General features: G+C 31.9%; 1 protein-coding gene across 1 annotated transcript; it reads left to right on the top strand.

The window, feature by feature from the left end:
* Positions 1-1,044: 1,044 nt before the first annotated feature.
* On the top strand, positions 1,045-14,535 carry LOC149488228 (carbonic anhydrase 2-like). Its single transcript, XM_089695385.1, has 8 exons — positions 1,045-1,137; positions 8,761-8,793; positions 11,735-11,902; positions 12,189-12,312; positions 12,615-12,717; positions 12,928-13,037; positions 13,471-13,594; positions 14,086-14,535. The coding sequence occupies exons 1-8, from the start codon at positions 1,098-1,100 to the stop codon at positions 14,338-14,340; spliced, it is 957 nt and encodes a 318-aa protein (XP_089551511.1). The 5' UTR covers positions 1,045-1,097; the 3' UTR covers positions 14,341-14,535.
* The last annotated feature ends 965 nt before the right edge of the window (positions 14,536-15,500 follow it).

Below are 15,500 nucleotides of genomic sequence, written 5' to 3' on the forward strand. Positions count from 1 at the left end.
GAGGTATGGCTTGAAGGCATAGCATGCAATAGCTTTACCTGTGAGCTTTACCGCGGCAGTCCCCGAGTGCCACACGTCTTTTTTTTGAGTATCAAACAATCACAGTAGTCCTCTAATTAATATACATTATACATACTGTATGTGTATCTATCGATTAAGTTGCATTAACTTTTCGTATTTATTTCTTTTAATTATTATCTTATCATGTATTTTATTATAAAGTAATATAATCTTAATTTCTTGCGAAATCAAGATCTTTAATTGTGTATTTATATTCGTCATTTCATCAATAGATATCTATCTAAATCAAAATAAAATACATTTCATTTCCGTTGATAATTTCTCTGACTCAATCCAGCAGGTATCCCGATATTATATTACTTCCTATTTTAATTAAGGTTTTTAAATAGATTGTCTTGGTTCTTTATGTTAAATATTTGCATTTTTTTCTCTCTTTTAAAAGTGCAAATACATAATAAATAGACTGTATTGAGCTCTATAAGATGCATAAATATTAACACAATATATTACAATAATTTCATTTCATTTAATTTCTATGCTTCATAATGGTGTGTTTTGAAAGCTGCTTCGTTTTCGGCTTGAGATAAGTGCCATTATGGTTTTGAAAATAAAATATATTATAGGTAAAATAATATATTTTTATAGCAGTTAGGAATTTTTAATAAAAAAAATCGACATCAAGGAATATTTCGTAAGATTACCAAAGATAAGTACTAAAAACAAATTGGTGATGAGTGGAACAAAGCCACATAAATAAATTTATTGTCTCTGATTATATCTATAAAATAATTATTTATTACAATCATAAATACATAAATAACATCAATGACCATCGTAAAGAAAGTAACACCAAAAAAAATTATATCTCTGAAACTTGCTTATCGAACTGTGCGTCCGTGTGTCACGGTATAGTAGAGTATTCGCCAGTGCAGTATGGACTGACGTGTGATCTCTAAGATATATATAAAAATATATGTATATAAACATATTAGACACGCGTTTAACGGTAGTTGTTGTGCGAATTTTGGCGGGAAAGGTGGTTTTCGTTTAGGAATTAAGGACTATAGGGATTCAAAATGTGGTCGGCGTTTGTGATTCTGTTTATCTGTTTCGTCGGTAAGTTTTTTCGTGGTGGATTTATTAAATTGGTGAACGAATTAATTGAGTGATTATTTTAATTAAATATTAAGTATGTGGAATACATCGGTCGTTTGAGGTATTTTATTTTAATTGTATCGTATTTTTGCACGCCTCATAAGCGAAGCGTTGAGGTGGGTACTACTGTCACTTCGCGCAAAACATCTGATTTTTCAAACTTAAAATGTCTTTATGTATCATACATTGCACTTGTAAGATAATACATACACACACATATTAAGAAAAAACACTATTTTTAACGTTCATGATATTTTTGATGTCATTTTTGTTATTTAAACTAGTTAAAAAACAGTTTAAAAAAGTTCTGTCTTGGACGTCCGTGTGTCTGTATGTGCGGATCCTTTTTCTTGTTAACACGATAGCAACCGAAATACTTTACTAATCGAGTCTTTTTTTTTCTCTTACGCTTGAGTATGCTCAGGAATAGATCCCTTTCATTTTTCAGGGTCTGATTCGATGTGGTTTAATTGTTATTAAATAAACAAAAATAATAATTAATAAATAATTATTAAAAAAAATTATGAGGCGTGCACTTTTGGATTTTCCAAATTATTTTTAAATATTTAAACTTAAAGCTTAGCTTTTAGAATACTAAAATATGAAAGCCGCCCAAATAATTTTGAGACATTTTTAATACAGAATCGGTTTACAATAAATAAATCGAAACCAATAAATTGAAAATATATCAGTTACTTATGCTATTTTTCCAAAATATTAGGCTTTTTCTAATGAAAAGCAAATATTTTTTAAAGTTTTTATGTACCTTTAAACTCAATGTTTCCCTCGAATTAAATCTGTTTTATAACTCAAAAATAAGAACAATTACCTAATTTAAACTAAATACGTTAATATTATTACAGTGTTTCAGTTGGTTTCGTTAAAAAACAAAAGAAAGTGTTCAGCAAAGTAACCATTTTAAATATATTTTTAATAATTTTATCTGGTTATAATTGTGAAGTAGCTAGGTACTAGATTAAGGGCCGATTTTTCAATGCTTGGATAAAACTTATCCGTCCAATAAAGTATTACACGATAATATTAAAATGTCACGTAAACTGTCAAATACGGGCAATCAGAATACGTTTTTAAAATGGTAGTTTTATACATTATTCGACGAATAGATAAGTTTTATCCAAGCATTGAAAAATCGGCCCTAAGTACATATAGCTAAAAGAAAATATCCCCACAAATCGAGAGCATCTAAGCAAATCTGCATTGTAAATAACGGCAACAAGAAATTAGCTCAATTGGTACTGAACCCATGACCTTGTAGAGCCTATCATTTTGATAATTGATACGAAAGCTACGGCATTGATAACGGTCACGTTCAAAGACTTGCATTCATTATGCAACGATTATGGACGATTAAATTAATCTTTCTAGACTAGATACTCATCCTGGTTCTGCTCGGGTTAACCTGGTAAAAAAAAATATATAGGTGAGGACTAATGTAACTTAATACTGGCGAAATAGATAATTAAGTTCAAAGTTTAAGTTACAAAGAAAAAAGTTCCTTTTCTTTTATATTGTACATTAATTATTTATAAAGTATCAAATGTGAGCATGAAATAAATATTAAAGACAATAATACCTCAATTACCTGTATTTCCACGTTTAAATATTAAACATTAGTATTTAGGTACCTTATTTTATTTTTTATCAAAAATTAAATAAAAAACTTTCATAAAGAAGGATATTCAATTTAATTTATTTTTATCACTGTAGGAATTATTTGTAGGCAATATTCGTTGAAAACCGTGCAAAATTAAAATGGTAATAAGTAACGTTAATACCATAACAAATCTATTGAATACTAAATAAATTTTACTTCTTATTAAATACTAGCTGAAGCCCGCGGCTGCACTCGCATAAGCTAAAGATGGGTAATGACTTCAATATACTTATCTCTCTTTTAGACTCGAACTTTTTTTCGTGAAAGATTAACATCGGAATAGATTGTTTTTGAAGATGGACAGATAAAAGTAATTAAAATTCCCGATATTTTAAAATATTATATCATGTTGATTTTTGACGTGACAACGTCTTATAATTCGATAAAGCCGGCTGCACGCACGAAAAAACATGACTTATGCGGCGTTACATCGCTCTGAGGCGTTCCATGAAGTGCGAGCGAGAGCGCGGAACGAACGACAAAGAAGCACAATCGGACGTTGTCACGTTCAACTATCGTCAGTAAACAGACTTTACAGACATCCAATTTTTTTCATATTTTGTCAGTAAAACCTTTATTTGAATTATAGTTTTGTAAAATTGTTCTTCAATTAAAACTATATAAAAATGGAAGTATCTACATTCTGCTAATACTAAACAATATTTATAAATCTAAGGGATTGGTTGGAAGGGATTACCAGGTAACTCATTAAGAAAATGATGAAAAAATGTAATACCATGGACCCAATAAATGTCATTTGTCCATGGTAATACTTACATTTATTTATTATCCAAAAAATATAAATATTATTGTTTAAAACTTGTCATGAGCTCAAATATTTAACGCCTCAACGCCTCTAACGCTGCCGGCTGTGACCTTGTGAGTCGTAGAATGATCATCCCTATCCTCGATATAATTAATCCCACCATTACCCATATCCTTAACTTCTCTCTTTCGTCCGGGACCTTTCCTAACTGTTGGAAAGATGCCCACATTATTCCTCTACCTAAAAAATCTAGTCCTAAATTGTTATCCGATTATCGTCCTATTTCTATTTTACCCTTCCTTTCCAAAGTCCTTGTACGCCTTATCCATCAACAATTAACCACTTTCATTAACTCCAACAATATCCTGAGTCCTTTCCAGTCCGGGTTCCGCTCTGGCCACAGCACAGCTACTGCTCTAGTGAAGGTAACAGACGACATTCGTGCAGGGATGGATAATAAGCAGCTCACAGTTCTTACTCTTCTAGACTTCAGCAATGCTTTTAATACAGTCGACTTTGACATACTGCTGAGTCTGCTGCGTTTGATTAACATTCCAACTTCGGTGATTGACTGGTTTCGTAATTACCTGCGTGGCCGGCGGCAGCGTGTTCTGATGGGTGACACCCACTCTTCTTGGGCTGCTGTCTCCGCCGGTGTGCCGCAGGGTGGCGTGTTGTCACCTCTCCTCTTTTCTATCTTTATAAATTCCTTAACCTCGCGCCTCACTTCTCTCTACCATATGTACGCTGACGACTTACAAATCTACACCCAGGCCTCGCTCACCAATTTACCTAGTGCTATCCGACATATCAATGCCGAACTAGCAACCCTGGTCAATTGGAGTGACGAATACGGTCTAAAAATCAATCCTGCAAAGAGTCACGCGATTATCATGGGAAGTCCGTATCTCGTTTCCGAAATTGACTGGGGCGCCTTACCCAGTGTCTGCCTTGGTGGAGTAACAATTCCTTATTGTAAGGTGGTTAAAAATCTAGGTGTTCATCTCGACCAAACACTATCGTGGTCTCACCACCTACAAGAGATCAGTCGTAAGGTGTATGCGGCATCGGGTACTCTTCGGCGTCTACGTAACTTTTTGCCTATTCCAACAAAAATTATGTTAGCTCAATCCCTTCTCTTCCCTATCCTCGACTATGCGGATGTGTGTTTTCCTGACCTTACGGTTGAGAATATGGAGAAACTTGAGCGTCTGCAAAATCTTTTAATTCGATTTGTATTCGGCCTTCGCAAATTCGACCATGTCTCTTTCTATCGCAGACGCCTCAAGTGGCTCCCTATTCGCCTCCGACATCATCTCCACTGTCTTCAATTACTATACCGTATCCTTTTCGATCCTTCCTCTCCTTCCTACCTTAAGAATAACTTCATTTTTCAACACTGCGAAAACTACTCTCTTCGATCAGCTGACAAACTTATTTTGTGTATTCCCTCTCATCGCACCAATTTTTATGCGGGTTCTTTTGCTGTCTCTGCCGTCAAGTTATGGAACTCCCTACCTTTAAAAATCAGACTTGCTCCTTCCTTATCCTCTTTTAAACATCATGTCCGTAATCATTTCCTCTTAACTGCCTTTAATTCGGATTAGTTTATGTAGTATACTTCTATTTAGACATATTTATATTTATTTATATATATATATATATATATATATATATATATATATTATATATATTTAATATTTATATAGTTACTACTATGTAGTATGCATATGTGTATGTATGTGTATCTTATGATATATTTGTATTTCATATATTTATTTAGGTAATATTAGTAATATTATTATTTATATAGGTATATTTCTTTTTTTTTTTATTTTTGTTCATTTTTACGTATTTATATCATGTACTGTATAAAATGTGTATATATTTTATTGTGTTCTCTTATTATTTCTACCCTATTCTAAAAATATGTTTTTATTTTGTCCGACAACTTTTTGCGCTTCTTTGCCTTTCTCCCCGTGGTTGCCTGGCAGAGATCACTGCATAGTGATAAGGCCGCCCTTTGTGCTTTCTAATCTTATTTTTTTTGTAACCTTTATGTATATTTTGTTTTTTTGCACAATAAAGTGTTAAATAAATAAATAAAAAATTCCATTCATATCTTTTATTTGAACATCCAGATAATAATTTTATATATTACCTATTACCAAAACTGTTAAATAGAATACGAATAAAACCAATAATTAAATATTTTAAATCTAATAATAACTTTTATTTGATTAATTAATAGATATATGCTCGCTATATCAAATAAACAAACTGAAAAATGTTAAGTACATAATATATCATAATATTATACTTACTCAAATTTTGTACCTTTGCCCAGTTTCATCAAGCTCTGTTAGTTAGTTTAACACGCTGTTAACTCTTTTAACGGGACATCAATGTAAGGGAGTGTCCCACCACGACCTAATCGAGGATTAGTTTCCTTAACACGGCATTATATTTAACCCGTGGCATAGAGGCTCTTTAAATTTTTAACAAGCGATTAGAAAAAATGATTTGAAGTTTTCTTGCTGTCAAGATGGACTCTGCATACTATTTTATTTTTGTAAATGAAGATGTGTTGGATGATTTGTATAATTTGGATTATATAGTGCGACCGCGACGGCCCAGAATTTATAAAGACGTCGTCATTGTTTCGAAGAATATGATGATGTTGATTTTAGTACAAGATTTCGTTTATCAAAACAATCGGTTTTGGAAGTATTGCAATTAATTGAAGATAAACTCGAATAACCGTCGGATCTGTAAGTAAAACTATCTCGTGAGGTAATATTTATATTTATGTGCATAAAAGGTTCCTTCCTACATACTGTATTATTTTCAATTAAACCATAATAATCCTGTGAGTCATGTCAAATCTAGTATTGAATACCAATATAGGTACTTAAAATGTAAACTTCACCACTACTCAGGTAAGGCTCAGGCCTCCTCATGATTATGAAATGTACTTATCTTAATTTTAAATTCTGTTTTAGGAATCTATCAGTTTCACCTACAGACCAACTGCTTATTGTAGTGCAGTGCAGTGATGGCTCAGTGGTGAAAAACATTGTGAGGAAACCGACATATCATAAGATAGCGTAGTGGATAATGACCTGATCCCTTACCGTGTTTAAGTTTAAGTTAGCACTACCAATCCCATGTCCCAGCAGTGAGAAAGTATATGGGCTTACGATGATTATGATCCTATTTTAATTTAAATGTGACATTGTTATAGAAATATGTAATTTTTCATGTTACCTAAATAAATAAAACTTGTGTTTTTATAAAACATTTTTATTGTACCCTTAGATTGTACCTATCAACATCATTCAATAAATAGGTTATAACAACTAGATACTAGGTTATTACAAACAAGAATTTACTATTAATTTACTTTAAATGTATCTTTATTTTTCTTGTTTTAATTGCTCTTCTAGTATGAGATCTCTCGCACTTTCCTTCGGACTCCGAATTTTTTTTCGTAATTTCAACCAGATCCAGTTTACCTTCGACCAAGTGAAATTGAACCGCGATTTTTCTTCAACATTATTGTATTTATTCAACTCAAAATAAAATTAAAATAACACAAGAAAAATCACAACAAAACAATCTCCAAATAACATCAAACATTTGTAACCATGGTAACGACCAAATCGTTTGACATATAAACCAGCAAACGTAAAAGTTTCTACATGATTATTAAATTGTATACTGTGTTAGAACATTTCAATTTAGTCGAATTACCAAACATGACAGTTATTATACAACTAGAACAAATAGCCCCAACGTGCGAAACTATGGCATTGTCAACTATGACATTTTGTTTCGGGCGGTTTAAAATACGAATGAATGATTCGTGAGTCGCTCAGTTAATGGTCGATTTGATAATCGGCTGTTAGATTTCCTTCTTGGGACCTGTAGAGTTGACAACGATGTTAAAATACATGTTTAATTTGAAGCTCGATTAATAAATGTCTGATTTAGAAAATATTGGTGAAATTGGGTCAATCTATAAGTATTTAAAATAGAAATACTATTGTTAAAAAAATAACATCCGCAGGACGACACAAGGAAATTCATCAATAACCCAAAGGTTTTTATTGTTAAAATATTTTTTTTAAATAAAAAGTACCTAAAGAAGCAATCTAACTCAAACAACCTAACTTTATGCTGCATAATACCAAATAACAAAAAAAATGTATACATCCTTTACTCATCCAGATATTCAGTTATGTATTAAAAATTAATATACATAGATACGGCTTCACAAGGCTTCGTATTCATTTCTTGGAGGAAGCCAGGCTTATGAATAAATTATGTGGGCTTTCTTTGGACAGCTTTTGTTCGAGCTGAGAACAAAGGCCAAATAAGGTCGGCTTCACAATTCTGTTGTGATGCAGGAGAGGTGTTGAGATCGATATATTATTATAGCAAAACATAAGTGGAGAAGATTTTCTTTATACGGAGAATAATTTTGGCTGTATTACCTAATAAATATTAAATTACATTTGTATTTTTTTGTTTAATGGCATGCTATGCATTATAATTATAAATACCTATATAAAGAGGTAGGATTCGAACGATCAAGGGTAGCTGAATTGGCCAGCCGTTCGCCCCGCAATGTTTTCTACTCTTTATAAATGTATAAAAATTAAATTATTTAAGTAATAAAAAGAAGTTCAACAGCTATCAATAATGCTACATGGTGCAATTAAGGTGCATTTATTGTGACAAGTATTATAGAAAATTTATGTTTCCTACTGAAATTTGCTGCTACGTTCTTGCATTGTATTTGTAGTAACGACCGCCCATAAACGAACGATACGACCGATAAAAGTGTAACTTTCATTAATAGGAATCCGACATAACCAATCAATTAACTAGCCATTTTCCCATTGTATTGAGTGCTCTGCAATAGTAGAGCACTTGAGAGAAGAAAAGAGAACTTTTTACACACAGAAAACCTATTTATAAATAACTTCATGTTACCAAAAGCACAAGATACATTCTCTCCATGAAACGTAATTTCCTTGTTTTTAAACACATCTATTAACAAGTATTTTTATCATATCGTATAACATTTTCATAACTTCTCCTCTTGAAAAACATTATTAATATTTGTTTTTTTTTTCAGGTGCGACGTATGGCGAAGATTGGTCCTACGATTGTAAGTATATTTCTAGACATTTTTCAATCAAGTATTAACATTAAAAAACTCTAAAACTATAAACATATAAAACTGCCAATGTGGTGTTGAAAATGCTGAATAACTGCAATTTATTCTGTATTCTTATTTCTTCTTTTTTATTGACTACTTAACAAGGAGCGTCAAAAGTTTCAAATGAACGTAGAAACTTGTATCGTAACATAAATAAGTTATTTCTTTGACCGCGTATCTTTAAAATTAACGTGGGACTATATTTCTTACAACTTTTAGAAATGTCTTTTTCTAACCTTTAAAATAGAATCTTGATAGAAAACCAAAAATATTTAAAATCTTAGAAGATATAACTCTCTAGTCTCTACTGGTTAGAGTTTTCTTTATGATGCGTGATCATCGTTGATACATTACACTTTCTTGGAATAAATAAATTGGCTAAAAGCTTTCTTGGATTGGATATATCTATAAAATATGTAAGAGAAACAGCGTGTCGAACTATGTAGATACGGTACTTTATCTTATGCGTAAGCACGCAAATAAGTTAAAAGCTCACAAGTGAGGTGTTAGGGCCGATTTTTCAATGCTTGGATAAAACTTATTCGTCGAATAATGTATAAAACTACCATTTTAAAAAACGTATTCTAATTGCCCGTATTTGACAGTTTACGTGACATTTTAATATTATCGTGTAATACTTTATTGGACGGATAAGTTTTATCCCAGGTTTTATCCAAGCATTGAAAAATCGGCCCTTCAAAGTAGGATATACGTCGAACGTCAAAGTCATAATGTTAACCGTTTATATAAGTCGAACAACAACTGCTTTCAATACACGGAGTTATTTTATTTGTACACTAGATTTCCGCCCGCGGCTTCGCCCGCGTTTTCAAAGGAAAACCCGCATAGTTCCCGTTCCCGTGGGATTTCCGGGGTAAAACCTATCCTATGTGTTAATCCAAGTTACCCTCTATATGTGTGCTAAATTTCATTGTAATCGGTTCAGTAGTTTTTACGTGAAAGAGTAACAAACATCCATACATCCATACATCCATACATCCATACATCCACACATCCATACAAACTTTCGCCTTTATAATAGTATTAAGTATATTTTCTAGATATTATGGACGTATATTAAAACATTTAAATATAAGAGTTAACACTCCGTTTGAAGTTAGAGAGGTTGAAATGAGAGGTAAATCCAATTAAAGCTGCGGGCTCAAAATATAGGTCACGATGTCAACATACAATTTAGATTTGAATTGCCTTCCCACTCCTTCCTGTATACGTCTTATACAAATACTAGGCTATAATCGCTTCTTTATTAAACTACTTGAGCTAGGAATTACCAAAGAATAGATACTAATAATGACTTCGTATCAATCACATATTACATTCTTATTCATCGACTTCAAAAAAAGGAGGTTCTCAAGTCGACTGTATTTTCATCTTTTTGAATTGTTTGTTACCTCAGAACTTTCAACCGGGTGAATCGATTATGATGATTATTTTTCATTTGATAGCTTTTGCCTTTCGGTTCGTATCATTTTTAGAACAGTTCTTACAACTTGAAGACAGGTTACTTATATGTCTTATGTCTAAAAATAATTATTTTCAATTGTTGGTCATGTATTACATATAATATTTTCTCCTAATAAAGAAATTTGTTCATTTCTAGATGTAAGATACAATAATTAAAGACGGGGCTATAAGCCGCTTACGACTAATAAATTAAGGTTTTATTCGCTTGTGCGAGAAAGAGGGTACCTTTACGAATGTAACTGTATTGCACGCCTCATAAGCGAAGCGTTGAGGTGGGTACTACTGTCACTTCGCGCAAAACAGCTGATTTTTCAAACTTAAAATGTCTTTATGTATCATACATTGCACTTGTAAGATAATACATACACACACATATTAAGAAAAAACACTATTTTTAACGTTCATGATATTTTTGATGTCATTTTTGTTATTTAAACTAGTTAAAAAACAGTTTAAAAAAGTTCTGTCTTGGACGTCCGTGTGTCTGTATGTGCGGATCCTTTTTCTTGTTAACACGATAGCGACCGAAATACTTTACTAATCGAGTCTTTTTTTTTCTCTTACGCTTGAGTATGCTCAGGAATAGAACCCTTTCATTTTTCAGGGTCTGATTCGATGTGGTTTAATTGTTATTAAATAAACAAAAATAATAATTAATAAATATTTATTAAAAAAAAATTATGAGGCGTGCACTTTTGGATTTTCCAAATTATTTTATTATTATTTGCTTAGTAATGTATTACAGGCGAATGGTCATGTTCAAAATGTTGGCACACAATTAACAAACAATTTCTTAATAATTTCCTTCAATACGTATTTTCCTCTTATTTTATCAAACAAAAATCTAAATCATACATAAATATGAGCCAATAAATATAATCTTAAGAACCTTCCTTATCAAAATATTAACAATACAAAGATTCAATGTACTTTAATATAAATATTGCAAATATAATTAACCGATAGCATTATATAAAAAATGGAAATTTTAGTAAATATGAATTAGTACATCTTTATGATACTCCGATAAAAGAATTGCCTATTGCAAACTGATTTTTCTGTATGCTAAAATAGCAAAATGTAGCCAACAATCGGCCAAATATTGACATTTCTTATTTCGTTAAAAAATACAAAAAAAATCCGAAAGTGTTTAACTCCAAATTCTTACTAGTAGATAAGGCCTAGATTATTTTCAGCCAAATTGTTTACTTAATCGGTTCAATGAAACAAATGATTTAGCTATTTACAGGATAAAAATTCGAGCCATAATTTAGTTTACAATCGAAAAACTTTTAGAAGTTTGGCTGGGTTATCCAGTTATTGAGTAACTTATTTCTCTATTTCTAGATCTGTCATAAGTCATTCTCATAACTAAATTTACCCTCAAATATCTCAATCCCACCAGACGAAACCCGCTGGCCAGGCCAATGCAACGAAGGCAAGCGACAATCCCCCATCAACATCATGACACGCAGTGCGCTGGTGGATCACATGGGTCTGCACATCCGAGGTCCTCTAGCCTTCAGAGGTTATGGCAGTGCTAATGTGTCTGCTCTGAATAATGGTCATACTTGTAAGTTACCTGAATATGATGGCTTTTTTGCTCTAAGACGTATTGCTGGTATCCCTGATATAAATATCGAAACAAAGGATATAAATAAAGAAGTTTGTAGAAAAATATTTTATCGCTTAAGTATATAACGAAAGAAGTGAAGAGACAACCCCTTGATTTATGACTAACATAAATATATTATGAGATTTCTGTTCAATCACTTTTTAAATTTACTTTCCTAAATAAACTAGACCTTCTTTCAAAAGCTTTGGACAAAAACAGAGTTCTTAATTAAGTACTTTTTCAGTGAAATGGATGCTAGTAGAGGATGGACCAGCCCCATTGGTATCGGGTGGTCCTCTGAGAGGCAACTACAGCTTCTTGCAGTTTCACTTGCACTGGCTCTCAGAACATGCTATAGATGGCATGAAGTGAGTATGATAGGTACATTAAATAATTGACAGAATCTTATTAAGGTGTCTTTTTTAACAATTGGATGTAATAGATTAAAATGTTTCAGATTTTTATTACCTCACTTTTACTCTTTTCATAAGATACAAAAACGCTTAACGCAATCTTCAATATTTTATAAAATACGGATTGGTACTGACCAACTACCTCAACCTACACTGGTACTTGGTAGATGAACAAAATTCTGTTGTTATTCTTTGAAATTCATAGATCGTAGTACAATACAGCTTAACTTCTAATATTTCTTTGATTTTGAATCTAGATATCCATTGGAAATCCACATGGTCCATGTCAAAACCGGACTGACTGTTGACGAAGCTCTCCAGAGACCTGATGGATTAGCGGTCCTTGCTATTCTCTGTCAGGTAACCTATTCCGTACTATATCTATATTTTATTCATATATCAATTTGAAGAATTAAGAATTATAGAACGAATAAGATTTTCTAACTTTTTCATTTTTATTTATTTGTGTTATATTGCGTCAATATTTTTTAAACCCTATATCTTTCACGTACTAATTTAACTTCAAATACTTTATCTAAAAATTATCAAGGATACAAAATTATCTCACAGGTCAGCAGCGGTGGTGCAAGTGAATACGCTTTGGGAGAAATCGACCGATTCTTCACTATGTTAGTTGAAAGGCACGCTCAATATCCCAACACCGCTGTTATTGACCTCACGTAAGTATTGATTAATGACTTCTTTAATATCAATACAGTTCTTAAATTCAACAGCATCAGCAACGTCGTCATCGTCGTAATCATTATTAAATTTATCATAATTCGTTTCTCTACCATTATCATCATCATAATTCATTTTTCTACCATTATCATCACTGTTTGACCCCGCACAGGTTTTCCTAGTGGGTTAACCAGGGATTTACAATTTATGTTTGTAAACAATTTTGAAAAATAAATAAATATTGAATTTGAATTTTTTGAATTTTTACTTTTATTCTTTCTTTTGGCTTCTTAAACTTGAAATTTATTTTTGTTTAAGAAGCCAAAAGTTATTGTTTCTATAATTATATTTAATAAAACCTCAAAAAGCGACAGAGGCTATGATATATATTTTGTAGTTAAGAAAGACAGTAAAAATGAAAATTCCCTACAGTCGCTTATTCAGCCCGGAGCCACAATCGTTTTACACTTACCACGGCTCGCTGACCACGCCCATGTGTCAAGAGGTTGTTACATGGATTGTGATGGACAAACCACTCATCATTTCTGATACACAGGTAAGAGAAAGCCCTAATTTGTTGTAAAACAATTCAAATGCTTTCAAATTTTGAATTTTAAATTTTCATAGTCAACCTTTTAAAACAATTCTTTACATTATTTTTTGTACATTTCTAAGTCTTGTAAATTTATAAAGGTAAATCTTTTCAAATTCAAATTATTTTACTCACTTTTTGGAGTTTAGAACGTGTTTTAAAGTCACTAAAAAGTCTTTAAATTGTAAATCCATAATATTAATATCACTATTTACTATATAGGTATGGAAAATGAAATTACATAGTGTCTAGTTCTAGTATCTCCTTCCGAAACCTTCTCCAGCTTCAATTGGTATTAAAATACTGGTACAAAAAAGCAATACAAATACAAATAAAACATCTGAATACGTCTAAATTTTTTAACTCATTTAAAATTAAGATCATTTTCGATACCTATACAGTGTCTATTTTCAAATACCACCAATTAGGATACTAAGTAGTCATTTTTATTCCAGTACAAACAAATAAGCCGCGTAGACGTTGGTCGGATAGACAACTACCGCAGCTTGCAAGTATCCGACCGCGAGGTCTATCGTAGCGTAGCCTCTTGTGCTAATGTTGCTATTCCTGGTTTATTCGCGATTCTTGCTTCCCTCCTTAACCTCTCCTCTAGTTTGACTAGTATCATGAGCAAGGGAGTCTGCGTTATGGTTAATATTAAGAAGAAATTCTTGGGCGATAGAGTTAGGGATTGCAAGAAGGTGCTGTAATTTTAAGGTGGAATTGCGTTTGTTAATAAAAGTTATTTGGGGGATTGTATTTGTTAAAGAAATTATTTGATTTGGGAAGTTAGGAGGAAGAAACAGAATGTTTTTGACATGGGTGTTCTTGTTACTTTATTCACAAATGACTTTCCGATGGACGTGTATTTTCATGCTTATCATCATGCAAGATGTAAAGTTTGATGTTGGATGGTTGAAAGATTTCTATTGTATCTCGAACTTGTCTTTTTTAATGTATTTCCTGAAGTTATTTTTTTTTTAGTTTTAGTAAGTTATTTCCATCGGAAGGTGTATTTGAATAAAGCTGCTGAAACAAACTGACTTGGAAAGGTGGTTAAGAAATAGGGTGTAGTAAAAAAATGCTCATTTCATATTATTGCTTTAATGTTTTAGTCACATCAGAGAAATAGTTATTTGTATTGTTAAGAAATTATTATCTAAATCTTCACATTTAATTTTTTTATCACTTTTAAATTACTAAAAAATGGGTCAAGTTCTATAAAATCTCTGAGCAAATATATTTATCTATACAACTGTCATCTCTGTTGTATGTTTAGTCTAGTCTCAACAACGCATACTGTAGAAATTATGATGTAAAATATAGGAAAAATGTATCAAATCACTAATACATATAAAAACGTATTAAAAAACTGGGTTATTGATGTTGCGATATGTTAATAAAAACATTTAATAATGATTAAGGTCAATGCTATATTCAGTTTAAACTTTAAAATGTAGCAAATCATTATACATACTTATATAGATTGCTAATGTATCTATAATTAATTTATTGTTAACTAGAAAATATTATTATCTTTCTCTAAACTCTCATCAATTACAAACTTTATCATCAAGTTTAATATTGTTACATAGCATTTCTTAATAATATATAAATATTAATAATCACTTACTAATATAAAAGACCGCCTCCTTGGTACACTGGATGACGCGTGAGCGTAGCACCGAGGGGTCCTGGGTTCGATTCCCGGTGGAGACGAAGAAAAAAAATGTCTCGGTTTGGTAGGACACAGAAGGCTGATCACCTACTTGTCCCTAAAGAAAATCGTTCAGTGAAACAGATGTATAATGCATCTGCTCCTTACCCCACTAGGAGACACGGGACTTCACTTAATATAAAAGAAATAATT

Source organism: Colias philodice, chromosome 5 (genome assembly GCF_061535455.1).
Source record: "Colias philodice isolate Cphi_HAF_F1 chromosome 5, ilColPhil1 Martin Lab GWU primary, whole genome shotgun sequence".
NCBI classification, from domain to species: domain Eukaryota; kingdom Metazoa; phylum Arthropoda; class Insecta; order Lepidoptera; family Pieridae; genus Colias; species Colias philodice.